At 39.7% G+C, this 22,815-nt stretch overlaps 1 protein-coding gene across 2 annotated transcripts in view; it reads left to right on the top strand.

The window, feature by feature from the left end:
* UTRN (utrophin) overlaps nucleotides 1-22,815 on the top strand; it is a gene marked incomplete at its 3' end in the record, with an annotated part of 1,040,500 nt that overhangs the window by 11,898 nt on the left and 1,005,787 nt on the right. For both annotated transcript variants that reach the window (XM_082249947.1, XM_082249941.1), the window contains exon 2: nucleotides 4,400-4,608. In XM_082249947.1, the coding sequence (XP_082106073.1) occupies nucleotides 4,527-4,608 (82 nt within the window). In that variant the 5' untranslated portion in view covers nucleotides 4,400-4,526. The remainder of the gene's footprint in view (nucleotides 1-4,399; nucleotides 4,609-22,815) is intronic.

Here is a 22,815-nt window from a genome sequence, read left to right as displayed (position 1 = left end):
ACCACTGTGGGGGCATCTGGGTGGTATCTGAGTGTCCAGCTCACAGGACACTCATCATTCATTTACCGTCCCTGGTGCAGAACAAAAAAAAAAAAGAATTCACTAGATTTCAGCTTTAAAAATATTGTGATTTTATTTTTTTCTATGAATTTATGGTGTTCATTGGTGAAGGAACAACCAGATTGTCAATGTTTTTTTAACTAATGAGCACAGATACAGCTGAATGTTTTCATAAACAACACATGGGACATTTCTTGATCAGAATGGCACTGAGCCCCATTCACATAACAAAAAAAATGTTCCCAGGTAAATTTGAAGCTTTTTTTTATTTTTGGCGCATTTCTGCATACAGTTCTTACAGTTCTTAGTATTTTCAGGTGCTCCTTTTGAAGTTTGTAGGGATGAAAAATGTGTAACTCTACCCCAAAAACCTGACCTACTTTTTCGACCTTCAAGCGACTTTTCGACCTTTAAGCGATATGTTGTTCAGGTGTGAGTAGGCGTCATTAAATATAATGTGAATCCTGGATGTTCAGGAAATGCACTTCAAATCTCTCAGTGGTGAATGGTTTCTGAAGTTATCAGCAGATATTTGATGTCTGCTGAACCCTTTTTGAAATTTCAGGTACCTGACCATGGACATCCACATAAGGGTACCTTAAGGGCTGGTTCACTTCACACAATTTCTGCATTTTTCATGCCATCCGGTGTGTTTTTGATGTGTTCGGACCTTTTTCTCCCCTTTTTTCTTTCATCTCAAGTCAGGACGTGTGTTCTGCTGCGTTTTGCTGCATAAAATACAGAAAAAATGCAGCATGTTCTTCTTTTGTTGACTGCACTGGTGTGAACTTGGGCCATTGAAATATACGGAAAACGCTGTGCGTGCGTTTTTTTTTTTTTTTTTGATGCAGATTAAATATGGACTGGACTGCATCTGGTGTAAAAGCAGCCCTTAGTACAGAACCTCAGGGAATGTTCTCAATTGTTATCAGTTCATGGTTATATTTACAAAAATGTATCCATCCTATTTTATTTTTATGGACTTTTTGTGTTTGACAAGCTGTAATGACACCATAAACGCATTGCTGTCAGTTAGAGGAACTTCTTTTATGGCTCAAGCAAGCAGGTGTGTTGCAGCAGGTTTGCATGCTAGGATAAAACAAACCTTTCCCTTTCCTCATACAACTTCCAGGCCAAGTAACTTGAAACTTTCTTAATTCGAACTCCCAAAATAAAGCTTGGAGTGAAGTGCAGTGAATTAATTATAGACAATCTGCTGGAATGTCTAAATTTAGATGCCGGGGGAGTGGAGGTACATTTTCTTAATGAAAATAAATTTTTCCTTTTTCTTCTTGTTTTCTTGATAAAGTAAAACTTTAACAGTCTAAGTTACATTTTAGATGCTAAAACAGAAAGTAAAGGAAATCCTTCTAAAGTAAGAGAAATGTCATTAGGCTCACCAGAACCAGTGTCCCCATGACAAACAAAGGGTGAATCTCCCTAATGGGTACACAGACAGCAATAAAAACCTGTTTTAATCAGTCTCCAAGTTTTGCCTATAGTCTGGGTTAACACTGATGCGATGCGAGAAACCCTGCAATTCAGTTCCGGTTCCCGCATCGCACCTTAATGGCACACTGGTTCACACTGAGATCTGCGAACCTCTGGGGGTGTCAATGTAAAGTTAATGACACCCCCAGATCGGTTTGTAGATCACAGTGCGAACTAACTATCTAATGGTACTGGAATCTGATCGCATAGGTGAGAACACCCATGCAATCCGATTTCAGGGCGGACCTAAAAAAGGGTCCTGCACCATTTTGGTGTGAATGCGATGCAATTTCAGTATGGCTGAATTTGCATCGCATAGACTTTGCATGTGATCTGCAAAGCAATGTGATGCGAATCAGATGCGATGTCTGTGTGCAGGTTCAGATGCTGATCCTCCCTGCACACAGTCTTTAGCCACTTAAGGACCGGGCTTATTTCTGACACTTGTTTACAAGTTAAAATCAGTAGTTTTTGCTAAAAAATTACTTAGAACCCCCAAACATTATATATATATATATATATATATTTAGCAGAGACCCTAGAGAATAAAATGGAAATCGTTGAGATACTTTTTGTCACACCGTATTTGCGCAGCGGTCTTATTGTTTCAGCCCTACAATGATTTATTGTAATAAATGATTTATTGTCTTAATGAATTGTTTATAGTACTGGAAAACCTCCATGCAGCCAAATTCCAGTTGTTCTTTTTTATGTGGAGAAAACAGAGCCACATTTCCACTACATGTACACTGCATCCATGTAATGACCGAGTCATTGGAAGAGCACAGTAGGCTCCTGTTATCGTGCAAATTTCAGGTTACAGGACAGAAGTTCCCACCATCTATGGCCGGCCTTAGGCTACCTACATAAGAACTGTCTGGTAACTATCAGATTGTGAAACAATCATGTCTTTTAAAGCGGTTGTAAACCACTAGTTGTTTTTTTTTTTTTTTGGACCTGCAAGGTAAAGGCATAATGTGCTAGTGTGCATTGCATACTAGCACATTATGTGAAACTTACCTGAAAACAAAGCCCTCCATCGATGCGATGTAATTGCTGCAGGCAGCGTCCATCTTCACCCGGTCTTCCTTCCGGGTCCGCAGACTCTGGGTGTGTGATTGGCCAGAGGTGCGTTGACGTAACTCCCGCGCATGCACAAGGGAGCTGTCATTCATGGCACAGGTATCTGAAGGAATGGCATGGGTGGCTGTTCCTTTAGAGTGCATGAGCTGATGACATCATCAGCTGCATGTAATGTAAATATTTTTCTAAACAGTATACGTTTAGGAGATATTTACATTACCTATAGGTAAGCGTTATTAAACCTATAGGTAGAAATTATGCCATATAGTTTAGTTCCTCTTTAAGGGCTGGTTCACACTAGGATTGCACAGTAATTTGTAATTCCGCGTGTTCCCATTGATTTGAATGGGCTGCAAATTGCACTGGACCATGGGAAAAGTAGTACCTTATATACTCGAGTATAAGCCGAGTTTTTCAGCACATTTTTTTGTGCTGAAAACGTCCCCCTCGGCTTATACTCGAGTCAACAACAAAAAAAAAAAGTTCCCGGCCACTCCGACGTGTTTAAGATTTAAAAATGGCGCCGCGCATGCGCCGCCACCGCTCGGGACAGGCCGGGAATAGCTGTATACCAGCTTTCCTGAGCGGCGGCGCGTGCGCAATGACGGCGCCTCTGGATTAGTTAAGTGAAACACAGCGTCACTAGTATGCCCGCAACCCCGCATCCTCTTGTACCATGCTTGCCACCCTGAATTCTCCTGTACATGCTAGCCACACTGCATTCTCCTGTACCATGCTTGCCACCCTGAATTCTCCTGTACCATGCCAGCCACACTGTATTCTCCTAAACCATGCCAGCCACACTGCATTCTCCTGAACCATGCCAGCCACACTGCATTCTCCTGTACCATGCCAGCCACACTGTATTCTCCTAAACCATGCCAGCCACACTGCATTCTCCTGAACCATGCCAGCCACACTGCATTCTCCTGTACCATGCCAGCCACACTGTATTCTCCTAAACCATGCCAGCCACACTGCATTCTCCTGAACCATGCCAGCCACACTGCATTCTCCTGAACCATGCTAGCCACACTGCATTCTCCTTGTACCATGCCAGTCACACTGCATTCTCCTTGTACCATGCCAGCAACCCTGCATTCTCCTGTACCATGCCAGCCACCCTGCATTCTCCTGTACTATGCCTGCCACCCTGCATTCTCCTGTACCATGCCCGCCACCCTGCATTCTCACCCTAGGCTTATACTCGAGTCAATCATTTTTCCCATCTTTTTGTGGTAAAAGTAGGGGCCTCGGCTTATACTCGGGTCGGCTTATACTCGAGTATATACGGTAATAAATAAATATTGCTTGCACTACAAAACGCACTGCATCAAACCACATGATACTGCGGTACCATTCAATTTGCTGCCCGCAAACTCATCCCGTTTGCGGTGCTATTAACAATACATCGGCACCCACGTGCAGATCGCAAGGGCAGCATGTTCACCTGTGGTGTGGGAAACGCACACGGAACGCATCATTTTCTGGCAGAAAAAAAGCCCTTAATATATATTTATTTTAACATTTATAGGAGAGATAAGCAGTACAGTTTCTATTTTTTCTCATCATTGCATGGAGCACACTTGTCACAACTGTATGACCAACGGTATAATTTCTAGAGCCATACAGTACACATGTCATAGGATCACACAGAGGAGAGAAAGGAAATCATCACGTTTTAGTAAATTGCACCCATTGAATGAATTATTTTCTTCTCATGTTTCCTTAGTAGATTCGGTGACATTATGCATTTTTTTTGCAGGTTTTTCACAGCTGACTCTGCAGTTCGGCTCAGAAAGTGAACGCTGGAGGTTTTGTATGTGTAAAGTGTGCTAAAGTTTAATCTTGAAGGAATTATCAGAAATCAGTCATTAAGGAAAATCTGAAAAATGGCCAACGTCGGGGCTCAGCTGGACAGATCTGAAGGAGAACAAAACAATGAGTTTAGTGATATCATCAAATCCCGATCTGGTAGGTTGTAAAGCCACTACTACGATTATTGTGCTTTGAACTTCTTATTGGGGTAAAGTGCAAACTTCAGCATTCCAACTGTTGCCTGGCTGCTCCCTTGGATGCCTGTCTGTGCTGCTGCTGGTTATTTTTATTATAGCTGGAAACACGAAAGCCCACATTTTGTGGATTTTTGTTTAATTATACCTGAAAGGCCTCTTTAGATCTATATGTGTGCATTTTTTGAGCTTTTTTGTTATGTGTCAACTTGCATTTCCTCTCTGCCTTGACATGTGTTTTGATGTGCATTTTCAATGCGTTTTTGAACTAAGAATTTGGAGTTGGAATGGTTAATAGCCATTGGCAATGTTTGGCATTGCATTGGCATGTTACATGCAATTTGATGCCTTGCTCTTGACTTCTGTGAACCTCTCAATGTACTGAGGGCTCTTTCACTCTGGCAGTAATGTTAACTCCCTCTTTGTTGCCTAATTTAGCTGCAGTATACATGGGAACCTGTATATCATAGTTACTGATATATTTTTGTGCACAGAAAAAGTAGTGCTTTGATACGGTTTGTTCAAACTGGTAGGCTGATCCAAACTCTGGCTTCCCCAATCTGTTGGTATATTGCAGGGTGGAGTCGATTTAAATCATGATTTAAATCACTAGTAAAAAGGCTTGATTTATATCAACTCGATTTAACCTTCTTAGAGGTATTCCCGAGTGTGGCTTGGGGTTACATTTCAGAGCCAAAAGCGGTAACCCCGAGCCACACCCGGGGTACCGCCAGAAGCATCGCTGGATCCTGTAAAAGAGGTTACTTACCTTGTCACCGGGATCCAGCGATGTGTCTCGGCGGTGTCTCGCGGCGGATCTTCCTCCCCGTGACGTTCGCAGGGGGGGGTGGAACCGGCGGCAAATTCAAATGTAAAAACACACCAAACACACTGATACCATTCAAAATAATGCAGTTATACTGTACATTTTATGTATATATATATATATATATATATACAGTATATATATATATATATATATATATATATATATATATATACACACACACGAAAATTCTTGTGAATGAGCAGCCCAAACCAACTGTATACATTTATCATATATATTATATATATATATATGTATATATATGTATATATATATATATATATATATATATATATATATATATATATATATATATATATATATATGTATACATACATACATATATATATATATATAATAAATGTATACAGTTGGTTTGGGCTGCTTATTCACAAGAATTACATGCAAAATAATGGTACCGCTTTCAGCACCTAAAATCCAAAAGAATCATACCGCCAGGGAGGTTAAATAATAATTTTTAAAGAGCAACTGCCACCTCTGTCCCACAGTGGCTCCTCTTCTGACCCGCTGTTGACTTACTGACAGTCCTATTCACTTTAATGGGATGGCTGGTAATGTGGCAGTGGCACAACAAGGTGAAGGACGTGGCAGCAGCAGGTGAATGGATGTCCACTAACAGGCACTGCCATGATGGATCTGAAATGACAGGTGCGTTTTAAATGTAAGGACTTATTCTTGCTGGTAGTTAGAATCTTTATTATTTGCAAACAAAATGAAGGTTTCCTATTTAGAATAATAAGCTGTCAGGTTAGTAAAACAGCGATATCAGAACCGATTTAATCATACAGTTTGTAGTGTACATAATTTGCAAAGCAATGGGAAAAAGGAATATTCCTGAACTTTGTTTTATCTCATGGTTACTGTGAAATTGGGTGAATACATCAATACAGTGCATGTTATCTTAGCTTGCAGAGCTTGGATTTAATGAATGAGTTTACCAAAAATGTAAATATTGCAGAATACAGTATACAGCCTAATGCTACATAACCAAGCTCCATTTCATGCTGAATAAACTAAATTATTAATGTCTCTTGAATAAAAAACTATCTTTAGATTTTTACTCCAAAAGCATTTTATTAAAATAAGTTTGAGAAAAATAAAAAAAAATCCAATTTAAATTTAAAAAAATCATGATTTTTATTCACCCTGGTATATTGGCAGGATGGCACCACGTTTCTTACATGTGCTCTCACGCCTCCTGTATTCTCTTTATTTTAATATAGCGGATAAATCCAGAAGGCCGTATGAATCCCTATGTCATGTTAATAGCAAATTGATAGACCAAGGAAGGCATGTATAGAGATTTTAGAACCAAGACCTGTTTCAGAGCCCATTCATTATGGGCTTGAATTGCACCGCATTGCGCCAAAGAAGTGCAAACGCCTTTTTTTGGAGACAGATCGCATGGTTGTTTTGTACCAAGCGATCCGGTCCAGGCAAACACTCTGCATTTACCACCTGTGCTTGGGATGCGGTTAACTTTGTATTGACATCTGCAGCAGATCACAAGGGCAGTGCATTTGCAATGCGGTGCAGGAAATGCACATGAACCGCAGCGTTTCCCACAACGCATAAGTGTAAACCTAGCCTAAGTGTATGACTCATGCAGCAGAATGAGAGAAATCATTAATAATCCATCCAGGATGAACATGTTCTGCTGAACTCTGAAGTCAACTGTCAGTGCCAGGCCGATGATCTGCGGATGAGCGGTGACCATATTAGGTCAATGATATCCCAAGCATCTTCGCAGCTCATCGGCCCATGAATGGCAACTTAATTTCAGGTTAAGCCGAACCTAAGTTCAGATTGACACCAAACTCAAAATTTAATGGAATAGAAGGAACAGAAAACTCTATGGAGGGCTGACAGCTACTGCAGCTGGATGGTGCACTGAGTGGTACTAACGATTAGGGTAGTATCCACCCGGGGTGAATTCCTAGATTATGAACAGCTTGAGTTCCAGGCATTTGTCCCTTGGCATATACTTCCTGCAGCACAGTCAATAATGTTCTACCATTGTTGATCGAGTCCATTTGCTCAAAGCGATCTAAATTGAGCCTAAATCGGTCTGAAGGGAAATAATGCATATATACATATTCACTGATAAGGGAATGCAATCATTTTCATAGCACATTGATTGGATAAAAAAAATGTAAGCATGTACCGCTCCCACTAGACATTTGCCACCCGGACAGGTGTTCCCATTGGAGAAATTCCCTTCTCTGGTGACAACAATTACATTTTGGATTGCCCATCTCTTTCTGTCCCACTGACAGTGATCATCAGGACAAATATAGAAGGTCCAAGAGGAGACACGTGGGGGGGGGGGGGGGGATTTACTAAAACTGGAATCTGGTGCAGCTGTGCATAGTAACCAATCAGCTTCTAGGTTTTATTAGCAAAGCCTAATTGAACAAGCTAAAGTTAGAAGCTAATTGGCTACTATGCACAGCTGCACCAGATTCTGTGTGCTCCAGTTTTAGTAAATCCCCCAAACTGTCATAAAACCCTTCATCCATAAAAAAGAAAGAAAATTGGTTAGATATATTGTGTAATGTCTACAGCCACACCATTTCCATTTTGTAAGTAAAATGCAACCCTTCTGATAATTGATTTTTTTTCCAATTTTTTTGTTTGTTATGCTTTTCTTATGATGTTGTTTGCATTGTGTGATGAGGGGAAAGTGTTAGTTCAGTATTTAGCTTCCTAAAGGCTTGGCTGTGTGCTTTGCCTGTCTCCAAACAGATGTTTTCCCAAGTATGTGTTAAGTTAGTTGGACAGGGCTATGGAAATGACTTTTTAGCACAGATGTAAACTATTCCACACTTGTAGCACAAATGTGATTAGTTCAGCAATCTCTTTCTACAGAGATTCTTTGAAATGATAGTGTTCGTAAAAGTAAGAACTTAAGAGCTGAAATCCAGGATAAGCGAATATTGTCTAAATACAAGAGTGATGTGAGTTCATACTTGAATCTTGGTGTGCTTTGTGTATTTCTTGCAGATCTGTCTAGCAGACCAGTGTGAAATGTTACCTTCGTGCAGGAGCTTCCTGTAATAAAGACCAGTTACCGCTGCTTTCCTTTCTTGTGCAGGGAGACCGGTCTTGTATCCACCCCTCCTGTAGTTTTCTGCAGGCAGCCTGTAGAGGGTGAAGCCTGTTGGGTCTCTCCCACAGCTCTGCTCCTGGCGCAGACTATATACAGTACATCGATGATGTCATTTCTACGTTCACAAAGTTATATCTGGGTTTGTGAAGGCATTTGGTGCACACATAGAGGATTTATATTATTTGTGGCTATTAGGGAATATATTTAAATGAAAGTTTTTGCACCCAGAGTTCAGTTTTGCAAAGTTACTTTTGCATCTCTTGACACATTTCTGTTGCATTTATACACACCTATGGTAAAGTTGTACTTTCTGTTTTCAGTTTGACTTTTGGACAGCATTATGACATTAATTGGTATTTAACTATTCTGATCTGAGTAGGGGCAGCAAACAAATCGACTAATGGTAAATTGTATTAAACCAAAATTTCACAATATTATTAGTTTGTGTGGATTAAGGCTACGTTCACATGTCGGCGTAGCGATCGCGGGCAGAATCACCGCAATTCTGTAAAAAGTAGTATGACTAGGACATTACTTTGTACCCAGTCTATGGTGTAATTTCCAGCTCAATATAAATCCCCTATTTACAGAAACCTTTAAAGCCAGGGTAATTGTGGAATATATATATTCCTCAAAGACAGTTTGACATATAAAAAGTATTTAAAAGCAAGTGTGCCTGCTTGTCATAGCAACTGCTTCCTTTAGTTTTCGATGGCTAAATTATCGGCACTCAAGAAATGCTTCCCTTTTCTAACAAAGATTTGTCCTCTGTGTCCACTGTGATGTTCCTGAACCAGCGGTTTACTGTATATAGAAGAACTGTTAAAAGATTTAGGAGAATGTAGATGCTCAAGGATAAATGTGCCCCCTTACATTGGGGGTCAAGTTATTAAGCACCCCTTACATTGATGATCATTTGTAAACCATCACCTTACATTGGAGGTCAAGTGACTAAGCACCCCCTTACATTGATGATCATTTGTAAACCATCACCTTACATTGGAGGTCAAGTGACTAAGCACCCCCTTACATTGATGATCAGTTGTAAACCATCACCTTACATTGGGGTTGAAGTGATTAAGATCCCCCTTACATTGATGATCAGTTGTAAACCATCACCTTACATTGGGGTTGAAGTGATTAAGATCCCCCTTACATTGATGATCAGTTGTAAACCATCACCTTACATTGGGGGTGAAGTGATTAGGATCCCCCTTACATTGATGATCAGTTGTAAACCATCACCTTTCATTGGGGGTGAAGTGATTAAGATCCCCCTTACATTGATGATCAGTTGTAAACCATCACCTTACATTGGGGTTGAAGTGATTAAGATCCCCCTTACATTGATGATCAGTTGTAAACCATCACCTTACATTGGGGGTGAAGTGATTAAGATCCCCCTTATATTGATGATCAGTGGTAAACCAAACCCTTACTCTGGCTGCCTTTAGGTGATCCCTGAAAACTCATCTTTTTAGGGAAGTCTATCACACCTCCAACTAATCTTTTATCACTTCCATCAGCTCATCCCCCACAGTTACAACCTTTTGTACCATTTGCCCCATCCTATTAGATTGTAAGCTCTTATGAGCAGGGCCCTCTTAACTCTTTTCTATTTTATTGTGTTGTAACTGTACTGTCTCCCTGTTATATTGTAAAGTGCTGCGTAAACTGTTGGTGCTATATAAATCCTGTAAAATAATAATAATAATTGGGGGGGCAAGTGATTAAAGTAGAATTCCCTGCTCAACCTAAACTGGTCTTAAAAATGCCCCCAACACCTATGCTGACTAACTTATGTAAAAAAGATGTATACAGTTACCTATTTTCAGCTCACTGTGGTCCGGTCACTGAATCTGGCTCCCCTGCATCAGCCAGCGGTGGCTGTATGGGAGAGAAGGGAGTGCCGACAGTGGATGGGCAATGGGAGCCTATGGGTGACATCACTGCTCTCAGGCATTCCCAGCAATTGCTGAGCACTCTCTCCCCTCCCCTGCAGCTTCTGTTGGCTGACAGAGGGGACCATGTGACTGGACTGGGCTGAAAATAGGCAAGTACATATCTTTAATGTACAGGTTAGTCAGCATACATGTTAGGAGGAGGAAGTAGCATTTTTTTTTTTTTTAAATAAGTTTCTATTGAAAAAATAGTTGTAACAAACAAAACTTAAGACAAGAGGTCTGTAGGTGAAGCAGTACAGATTTTACAGTTGTCTAGGCAGTACTAGACAATCCTTTAGGCTATTATCTAAACAGTATGTATGAGGGCTTACAGTAATTTGAACTGTTAAATAACAAGTCTCAAAGAAAGGAGAGAAAGTAATTGAGAGAAGGAGGGTAGGATTTAAGAAAAAGGAGGAAAAGCAAGGGGGAGTGGGGATAAGGAGTGGGGTGCTCATGCTTTAGACATACGAGATCTTACATCTGGAATATAAAGGATCCAGTCAGTTGTTTTGAGACATAACTTCAGAGTAGGCTGGAGAGAAAATGAAGGCGAAGCAGCAGGCCCATATCTTATGTGCAATAGGTGCTAAATCCCTGTGTCCAAGCGTAAGGTCTTCCATATGGTAAATTTGGTTAACTACTTGAAAAAACTGTTGGATGGTAGGAATTGTAGGTTGTTTCCAGTGACGAGGGATACGTGATTTTGCAGCATTTAGAAGGAGTGGAGTGATGGAGCGCCTATATCAGCCTACTGGTTTGTCTGTACAGTGGAATGGAGCTACCCATGGGTCATTAGGCATCGTGAAGCCTTGGATTATTTCAATCCAGTGTGGAAGTAGCGTTTTTCCAAGTAGTTAGCTTTAGCTTGGAATTCTACTTTAAGCAAACCCTTACATTATTCATCAGTGATAAAACCTCCCTTTATATTGGGGGTCAAGTGATTTTGCACCCCATACAAAGATCAGTGGTAAACTGTCCCTTTACATTAGGAATCAAATGATTAAGCACCCCTTACATTGAAGATCAATGGTAAATCGCCCCTTAGACTGGTGGTCAGTGGTAAAGTCAACTATTGCATCTAGTGTGGGTAAAGGCATGTTCAGTTCAGTCCACAGATATGTTTATTGTCATTTTGGTAACATAGCAGGTGACATCCCCTTTGACTAATAAAACTGTCAATTGTGCAGATTCGTACCACTTAGACTTGTGGCCATTGGCTAAGTCCTGCTGAAACTGGAAAAAGCCAGAAAGAGAGTTTAGCTGAAGTGATCATTCGCTCTCACTTCTGGGTTTTCTTTTTAACACGGAATAGGCATCAGTGTTTCCGGAGATGTGTAATCATGTTTAATAATTTATTTTATCACATCGTTTTTGGTCTGTTTTCTGTAAACTGTTTTAGTTCCACAGCCAAGAATGGCCACCTGTGATGTCTTTTTCTCCCACTTGTCTCATTATCCTGATAGAATCCAGTCTGAGAGCAACTATAACCAAGCCTTTTCTCAACAGAGCCTGGCATTATGCCATGGATTCTCCTGCTTGTCATTAGGGATATGCTTCAAGGAAAGCAGTTTCTCACTTCTCTGCGTTCAGCGATGATATCCGCATGGAACCCACATGGCCTGTCTGTGTTCATTTTTAGATCTATTTGAAATGTTAAAAACACGATTTTGCCCTTTACGTTAAATTGAAATCTTTACTCTTTTAACATAAAAAGTTTCAATGGACAAAAAGCAAAGATCTCCAACTTGGCCTCACAATTTGAATAAGTTGTAAAATTTTAATGTGCTGGGAGCTGGAGTGAAGGTGTATGTATTTTAGGCTGTATTCATTATTCACGGGCTATCATTGTGCATTGACTGTGGACTTAGATAGTGAAGTGGAATTAAGCATGGCAGGTACCCTAAAGGGAATCAATGATACAAGCAATGATCTGCTATTTGAAAGTGATGAGTGATTAAAGTGCCATGGGTGAGTGAAGGTAACATTTGCTGTATTTTATATATATATTTATAGTGAATGTTACTGAGAGCAGGATTTCTCATTCAAGGATGACAGTATATGAAAGTAAGAGAAGGGCTGCAAATTCATCCAACAAAAAAGAAGCAAATGCTGCATTAAATGAAATAGGACATTTTAGTGTAAACCTTTACATCTGATAAAGAGTTTAACTTTGCAACACGAATAAAAACATGCAGTTGTCTCTACATTCTTTGAAAAGTATGTGCAGGCAACCGAGTGTGTCTGCTTTTTATTACGGTTTTAAATGATCACAGTTTATCAGATGAAAAGTTTTGCTTTAAAATGTTCCCATTTAATTGTGTAATTTATCATAATTAACATTTTTAAAGGATTAGTTTAAATACTGTTGCAAATGCATTGCCCTTGAAGACAAAATTGCTAGAATCTAAGGAAAGTGACATGGCTGTATAGTTAAAATGATATTAAAGAGTAAGTGGTCACTTACCTGCTCTTTGACGTTCTCCCACCCCGCCTTTCTGCTCCTTCTTCCTGCTAAGGAGGCACACTCTAGAGCGGGGCTGTGTGCGTCCATAGAAACACACAGCGCTGGCAAGACTTACCCTGGCTTCCTCCTTACAGGAGTTAGTTGCAGGAGCCTATGGTTGGTCTCCTGTGAGACCAGGAAGAGAGAGGGACAGTGCTGGATTGGTGCTGGGTCAGTGAGAGGAGTCAGGTAAGTGTTTAGGGATGGTGTGTTTTTTTTTTTTTAACTTGCAGAGAATGCATTTGGACATTAGAACCACTTGAAGATTTAGATATGGTTAGAAATAAAAGGAAGCCATTTTAATGTCTAAATGTGCAGGGTGACTAAAAACTAATTTTAACAAAACAAAAAAAATTTAAAAAAATACACTGATGTAAATCAGTTTGCTTTAAACTAAAGATGAAAAACAGATGGCTAATTATCTTAAATCACAGAAAATAAAAACAGTAAAACCTTGGATATAGAGTAAGGCCCCTTTCACACCGTCTTTCCGATCAGGTTCGCCTGCCAGTTTTTCAGGCAGACCTGATCGGATGCTCCATGTACCTCTATGGGGCAGCGGATGTCAGTGGTGACATGTCCGCTGATCCCCCGCAGCTATCCGATCCGGACCTGCCTGTGAAATCTAGATGGACGGAAACCCTATTTACCATCCATCTTGAGGATAGGATCAGATCGGATAAGATCAGATGAAAACGGACAGGTGGTTCATTATCATCTGATCTCCCATAGAGGAGAGCAGGGATCTTACAGGTCCGTCTCTACAAAGTAAGCGGAGATGGACCTGTCATCCGCCTACTCAGCAGGGGTCAGCAGACCGATCCCCGCTGAGAAAAACGGAGTCCGCCAGGCAGAAAGCCCGCATGAAAGGACCCTAACTTGGTTTGAGAGCGTTTTGCAAGACAAGAAAGTTTTTTTTTTTATAAATTTTGACTTGAGAAACAAGCGATGTCTTGATATACAAGTAGCGTCACATCACAACAAAGTATAAAAGAGAAGAGAGGTGCCTCTAAGTGTAGCAATATGGTTACATTAATTGAAGGTACAATATTTAGCAACTCACAAGGTTGATGATTAAAACTGGCACATCCAATTATTCAGGCATCCGGGGTAAAGCTGTCCACATAAACCATCCTCCACACCACCATCAACATCATCCCTTCCACACTGCGCTCTACGAGAGCTTCAAGCCTCGCTTTTTGGACAATAAACTGAAGGATTTAGGAATAAATGGTTGTGGAATGAATCATCTGAGTTTTCATTTTCTTATGAGGAAATTTTATTTGATATAATAGTGTTTTGGATTACAGGCATGATTCCAGGACTAATTATACTTGCAATCCAAGGTTTTACTGTATACTGTATGCACATCAAAAACACCCCAGAAGGTAATACTGCTTTGATCTAGTGGTGAGTCTTTGAACAAGTGACTTTGAGAACTATACTCTAGTAAAAACTCTATAAGTAGTGCCTCCCATGTCCAGAATCTTACCTAAACAAAAACTGGCTATCCTGGCCCTCAAACCTCTGAATATGGATCTAACAATCCCATTTTGTAAAAAAAATTAGGGGCTAAGGGCATTTACTGGTTTCATTGCCATAGATTAAGTAACAAGAAATGAAATAGTACGGACCTAATAAGGATTACATTAGGAAATATAAGTGTCAAGGACTAAGCAAAACCTGCCTTTCATCCAACTTCAGAGTTTAGTATCAGAAGATATGGTGGAAAGATATAGCAAATGTTCCCCAATGAACTTTTTTTTGCCAAATGTGAAAAGGGCTGCCGTTAGGCCTCACCCAAATACAAAGGAATTACCCAGACTGGCTGGCACCCATCCTCATGTACTAGAAGAACTAGAAGGTAAAAAGCTGGACCAGCAAACTATAGATCAGTAACTTTGGCTTGTGTTATGCTGAATTTATTTGAAGGTACTGTAATGGAAGATATACTAAAACATAGAAAGAAAGTAGAAAATCAGAATGGGTTCATGAAAGATAGAAGCTTAGTTTGAAGCTTCTGTAGATGTTGCAGATGTAATACCTTTTGGATTTCATAAAAACATTTGTTACAGTTGCTCATAATACCAAGCCAAAAAGGAAAAGAAAGAATTGGTCTTCACCAGGTAGGAAGTTCCCTCTCGCCAGGCAAGAAAGGGATATATTAGAATGCAGAACCTAAATTCCAACACAGTACATATAAACTTGGCGTGAGAAGGTCGTTACCCAGAAAGCAGTTGTTTATATTCACCTGTACATGTCAATTCTAACCAATAGAAGCAAGCATTTCTAAATTAGTCATTAGAATCTTTGATTCAACTAGTCAGAACTTCCATCAATCTAATGTCCCCAACTCTGTAAAGCCATTGTGATATTGATGGAAGGGTACAGGACTCCCAGTTTGCTGGTATAAAGAAACATGCTGCAATAATCAAATGAATGATAACTGACCTCGTAATGTTTTAAGAGGGGGGTGTTGTGATGAAGAAGGAAATACGCAGGATCTTTAGGGATAGAGCAAGTAAATTATTTAACAATCCAGTCCCTGGGTTAAAAACAAGATGGGGTCAGTAGGTTTGTTCTTCAGTTGAATTTGTATGTTAGTTGGAACAGGTACATTTTTTAAGTGTAAAAAAAAAAAATGTTTACGTTTTTTGGATAGCATAGGAAAGGGTTAACACCCCGTAATGTTTGTTTTTTGCTGTCTGTGCCCCTATTCAGAAGATTTCTGTCCCTTAGGCAATTGGATTTTGAAAAATTTGGGTTGTCGTGGAAACAAGGATTGTTAATAAAGCTGTAGTGTAGACCTCTTTTCCTATGGTAACTTACAGGGGTGAATTTCCCTTCCTAGGGGTAGATTTCTTCTCACTTCCTGTTGTCTCCCTCCATTTGTAAGTGTAAATCAGATGTAAGTTGGATGTTTGTAACTCGGGGACTGCCTGAGTCCCAAAATGTAGTAGTGCCGGACACGACCAGAAAACATGTAGATCACCTGTCTTGGCTTCACAACGCCAACAGGTAGCAGGCATTGAGGGATAGATGGGACCTAAAATGATTTAAAGTTTTATTTTTTGGGGTAAAAAGATTGAGAACAACTGTTGTATAGATATTTGCAGCATTGCGACAGTAAGTAAATGCAAAGGTTTTGTTTAGAGATGCTGTGATTTTTCAGCAGCCGAAAATGGTGTTGTCAGCATTTTGCCGATAAGAGAAAAAGGCGCTGATAATGGCGCCGAAAATGCATGCGATTTTACTGTGATTTTACTGTGATTTTTCTGCGATTTTACTGTGCTTATGGTTTGTTTTTCATAGGTCATGTAACTCAAAAACCGCATCAAAAACGTAACACAGGTCTGTTATTGATGCGTTCCTGCTGCCTTTTCAATGCATTTCAACAAGGCGGTGCATTTTCGGTGCGTTTCTTTTAACTGACTAAAAATGCAGCAAGCAGGAATTTTAACACCACAATGGAAGCACAACGGACTAATGTGAAGACATACATAGAATTTAAAGGGATACATTTTTCTTGAGCTTTTCTTGCGCTAAAGGTACCAATAATGGCCGACCATAAATTCATATTCATTTAAATCCATGACATTAAATAATAAGTCGAATATAATAACAATTACATATAAAAATATATATGTAATTTTCGGTTTTTGGTCAATTGCATCCTGAATTTTCGGTTTCGGTACCAAAATTTATATTCGGAGCACCTCAAGTTATGTTAAAAATCTATGCGATTGTTAATTGCAACTGATAAATGCAGATAATGGGGTTTATTTACTAAAACTGGAGAGTGCAAAATCTGGTGCAGCTCTGCATAAAAAACAATCCTCTTCCAGGATTTATGACTAAGCCTAAATAAATACAGTAAGCTGATTGGCTACCATGCAGAGCTGCACCAGGTTTTGCACCCTCTAGTATTAGTACATCCACCTCTGTGAGTTTTATAAATGTTTTTGCAACAAATGTAAAAGAGAAGGTCTTTTTTTCCTATTTCTTTGCACATGATTGGATGAATACAGCACAGAAAGGTTCATGTTAGCTTATTTTCTATTTTAATAACTCTGGTAAAGGGTCTGTACTTTACCGCTCTTCACATGCACTCTTTAGTAAATAAGACTCATTATGTAGTATATATGTATGTCATTATTTAGACCCAGAATGTGTGCAAGGGCCATGATGCAGTAGGCTGTGTTAGAGACACTTTGTTGGAATTATTCTTCATCTATGGTAAAAAAAAAAAAAGTCAGTATTTTATAAAAATAGTTCAATTGTCAAAATATTGACAATAAACTATTTTTAAGGCTCGATTCACATTTGTGCGATGCGGGAACGCTGCAAATATGCAGTGTGTTTCCGCATCGCATCCCCACATCTGGCAGTTCACACTGCCATATGCGATATGCAGGGGGTGTCAATTAAATGTTAACGACACCCCCAGTTTGATCACATATCGCAGTGCGATCTGACAGTTCGCACAGGATCGGATCGCACAAGTGTCAACCACTGTGCGATCCGATTCTGGTGGGGATCAAAAAAAGCCTCCTGTGTGTGTTTGGTGTGGATACAGTGCGAATTCAGCCATACAAAGTGTATGGCTGAATTCACATCCGCACATCCGATCGCATGTAATTAAGGAACAGTGCGCTCCGAATTACATGCGATCTCGCAAGCCGCAATAATGTGAACCGGCACTAAGTTTGCAAAGGAGACAAAAAAGTGATTACATATTATTTTTTTGTGATATATCTACTGTTGAAACAGTCTTACAAGTCAGGCATTGCGTAAGCCAATAAAAGATAGGACAGAAGAGGCAGCTGTCTTGTCTACCTATGTAAACAGGTAATTATAAATAGTTTCCATGATATAGGTAGGGTTGTAACTAATCTTGTCTAGTACTAAATTACTGATTTAGCAATACTTAAAAAAAAAGTCAGCAGAGTGGACAAGTAAAAACCCAAACTGTTGAACTGGATCACCTCTCTCCAAATAAAACTATATGCACAAGGAAAAAAGGAAACATTTGTTGATACTATTTCTTTAGGAAGTGCATTAATATAGATGTGGAAATGATTTAACAAAGACATTTCTGCTTTTTTTTTTGTTATAATGTGGATATCACAGAAGCTGAAGAGCATCTAGCACAGGGAAAAAACGTAATTGTCCAAACCCATCCTATTTGGTTTTCAAAGTTCCTTATTGTATAAATGTATGCAGAGTTCTTAAAGACACAGGTACATAACTATAAGATTGTGGGCAAGTGTTAAGCAGGCCTGAAGGATATGTTATCCCAACATTTCATATTCCTGATATGTGCCTGCTGTGCCATGTACTTGTATGGAAAAGTATCCAGTTCTCTTTGTATTGCTTCCTTTTTTGTGAAATCCCTGGTGTTCCTGCTAGTCCCTCTGTTAACTGACTACACTAGGCATAAGAACACAGCATGGTCAGTTTTCTGACTGTGCTTAGAACTCAGCCTGCTCTCCACCAATGATCAGAACCCCCCCCCCCCCCCACCTCTGCACAGCCCATCACTGAGAAAATCAGTGTCATGCTGTTTCTCCTCCCCCAGCTCTCTGAGCTCTTTTTGCAGCTGAGAACAGAGGGTATGTGATCAGTTATTATAAATTCCTTTTTTTTCCCTTTTTTATGGGTAAATTGGTTGTTTACAAGGGGAGGGTTCACATGTACTTTTCTCTTGTTCAGCCCAGTTGGACAAAAAAATAGGAATCTATATATTCTTGCATCCATGCTAAACAGCTGGCCGTGGTGTTCTGCAGCCCATGTTTGGATGATATTTGTCTACCCAGCTCCTTTGATTTCCCAGTTGAAGTTGGTTGAACCCTTTGATGTGCCAGGGCCAACCAGCTCTATTCACAGGAATTAGCTGAAATTTTAGCCATGTATGTGCCATGTATGCTTTAGAGCAGTGGTCCTCAACTACGGTCCTCAGGGCCCACTAACAGGCCAGATTTTAAGTATTACCTTGGGGAGATGCAGACTAGAATACTGCAATCACTGAGCAGCAAATGAGATCACCTGTGATGTAATTTAGTTATCTTGCAAACCTGGCCTGTAATGCCTCGTTTCCACTGAGTGGTACGGTACGGTTCGGTACGGTACGCAATTTTTGCTGTTTCCATTGTCAAAAGTTGTAAATGGTACCCTAATTCCGAACCGTACCGTACCACTTTTTTGGTACCCTTTCATTGGGGTACCAAGCACATTAGTACCGTACCAACAGGGTGGAGCAATACTGTTGAGGTACTGTTGAGCTTAGGTACTGTTGGCGGTGGAAACACAAGCCTGATCAAGGTGTACCGTACCGAACCATACTGAACTGTACCGAACCGAACCGTACTGCTCAGTGGAAACGAGGCATTAGTGGGCCCCGAGGACCAGGGTTGAGGACCATTGCTTTAGAGTCCTTGTTTGCTTTTTTTTTTTGTTTACCCATTGAGGACAGTCAACTGCACTTCCTATCTTGGAAACAGTTGTCACTAGAAAAAAGTTAAATAGAAAACCCCCTTGTTACCAGTTGCGATAGCAAATGCTGAGGGTAATTCTTATTTGGTGACCGCTGTCAAAAGTGGGATTTCCCCTCCATTTTCAGAGTGTTCCTTTCCCATTTTTGTGTCTCTGGGACAGGAAGTAAGGTAAGTTTCCTCAACGGAGAACAAACAGACATAAAAAACTTACAAAGGCTTTGCTGCAATGTCTATGAGATGACATACTAGTTGTCCAGCTGCTGCTGGCCTCTCTGTTTAATAGCAGAGGTTCACACTCTTACAGCCTCTGTGTAAGCAAGAGACCACAATTATGTTTGAACAGATGAGCCTTCAAAAATAGATACACCAGGTGGTGCTGGCAGTAAAATGTGCAGGGAAGACTTCTGGCCCCAGTAAGACTGGGAACTTCAGGAGACCAATCCAAATTACTAGGCTCAGGAGTCAGCGGCATCTCCCACCACAGGATTCCTTCAACACTTTCCATGGCTGATGCTGACTCATCAAAAGTAATATTGTGGCAACTGAGTGAGGAGTACAGCCTGGCTAAAGCATGTGAACCATTACCGAACGTAGAATCTGGATGATTTGTATTTCATTTTTTTATGTCACCAGAAGGTTGTTGAACCTAATATGTTTAATTGACCATCGCTATCTCTGAATTGCTGATAACTCTTATTGCATTGTCATAGACTGGTTGTTCATTTTTATCTATCGCAAGATTTCAAAACAATTTTTACAACTTCAATGACAATTTTACAGTATTCACATTATGGTCAGTGACTTATACCTGGCTCTGGATCAAATTAAGCCTGCAATTACACCTTAGCAGAGCATATTCCTGGTGATTTTGAAGCATTTTTTCCAAACATTTTACAGTTTTTTTGCATATTTATTAAGCTTCAGGAGTTTGTTTCCTATGCTGGACAAGGGGAAGAGAGCAGTTCTATAGGATGAGAGCAATTCTTCAGGCATAACATTGCCAATATTACTTCCCCAGACATTCTTTAGGACACTAAAAACAATTATATTAAAGTTTATATGGCAGAATAAAAAACCGAGAATACAGCATTGGGTGCTGAGTAAGGATAAAGCACACGGGGGATTAGCCGTACCAGACATCAAAAGATATTACAGTATGATAATTATATTAAAAAAGAATAGTGCACACATGCAAAAGAAATGACTATCAAATATGGAGACAATCCATAAATAAAAATGGGGATTTAGTCCCACCATATGGCCATATCGTGCTCAAGCCCAACACTGCGTCAAAGTACCCCATTATCAGTGGGTCCTACACTATCCATAGAAAAGGATGAATCCAGCCTCTCTAACCCTTGGAGACAACACTCCTTGCTGGGATAGATGTGCTAATGCACTACAAAGGACTCCTCCTGTATCTACTTGATAGAGGACACCAATAGAGTACAGGTGTGTGTGGGGGATGGGATGCTCAACCTCAGAAGTCTGGTCAGACCGAATACATAATAAACAAGCAAAAAATTGGGGGAGCAAACCCTGAACATGTATATCTAAAGCCGGTGCAGCTATGGACTAAGCAACATGTATATTAAAAAAGAATAGCGCACACATGCAAAAGAAATGACTTTCAAATATGGAGACAATCCATAAATAAAAATGGGGATTTAGTCCCACCATATGGCCATAATGGGGTACTTTGACGCAGTGGTGGGCTTGAGCACGATATGGCCATATGGTGGGACTAAATCCCCATTTTTATTTATGGATTGTCTCCATATTTGATAGTCATTTCTTTTGCATGTGTGCGCTATTCTTTTTTAATATACATGTTGCAATTGCGCACAAACAGACGCACACGAACATACTGTTGATCTGAAAAAATGTTAATTTGCATATTTTACAAAAACGCGAGAATACATTTGCCGCGAATTTGCACAAACGCATATGCGGGAAAATGCGTGCATTTCAATAAGACAAATTTACGGCTGAAAAAAAGAGATGCTCAGACAGGAGTATCGTGTGTAAGAGGCCCAAAGGAATGAACTTCCGTCTGTAAGTGAGGGCAGTTTAACCTCTTAAAGACCCAGCCTTTTTCTGACAATTGTTACTTACAAGTTAAAATCAGTATTTATTGCTAGAAAATTACTTAGAACCCCCAAATATATATATATGTATATATATATATATATATATATATATATATATATATATATATATATATATATATATATATTTTTTTTTAGCAGAGACCGACCCTAGAGAATAAAATTGCGATCGTTGCAGTCTTTTATGTCACACCTTATTTGCGCAGAATTCTTTTAAACGCAGTTTTTGGGGGAAAAAATACACTTTAATGAATTTAAAAAAAACTAAACAGTAAAGTTAGCCCAATTTTTTGTATAATGTAAAAGATGATGTTATCCTGAGAATCGTGATCTTTATTCTAAGCAAAAAAATTGTGATTTTCATTTTAGCCAGAATGGTGCAGCTCTAGTGTAAGGGAGGGTTAAACCCCTGTCTTGTTTTCATAGGCGATTTACCTTCACTTTCTGTGCCATAGCCAAAACAGGAAGTGAGAGAAAATGAAGGCAATTCCTTGGGGCCCCCCTTAGGTCATCAGAAATAGTGTCCCCATTAGAATATTTCCCCTCTTTTACTTTCCCTTTGATGATAACAGTAAACAGGACAAGTGGAGATGGTGACTCTCCCTGAGGGAGACCCCAATAAAAACCTGATAGGGGCTTTAACCTCTCTAGCGGTATCCCCGAGCGTGACTCGGGGTGGGAATTTTCTGCTATTAGCGGTATCCCCGAGTCACGCTCGGGGTGAATGGCAGAGCTATGCAGACAGCGCAGCAGAGCGTCTCTTACCTTATCCTGGCGATCCAGCGATGAGCTCTCATTGCTGTGACCGCCAGCCGAGATCTCCGCCGCTCGTCTGTCGGTAGGAGGACTTCCTAGTTCCGTTCCCTGCAGCAGCAATGCTGCATGGGAGCGGAACTAGGGAGGGAAATTAAAAAAAAAAAAAAAGCGTTGCACAAAACACAAAACACATTTTATATTATATATATGCATATATATATATGCATATATATATATATATATATATATATATAAATATATATATATATATATATATATATATATATATATATATATATGCATATATATATATATATATATATATATATATATATATATATATATATATATATACTTATATACACACACACACATATATATATATATATATATATATATATATAAA

This window comes from Pelophylax lessonae (assembly GCF_965119305.1).
Source record: "Pelophylax lessonae genome assembly, chromosome: 3".
NCBI lineage: Eukaryota > Metazoa > Chordata > Amphibia > Anura > Ranidae > Pelophylax > Pelophylax lessonae.
This window is presented reverse-complemented; position numbering and strand designations above follow the sequence as displayed.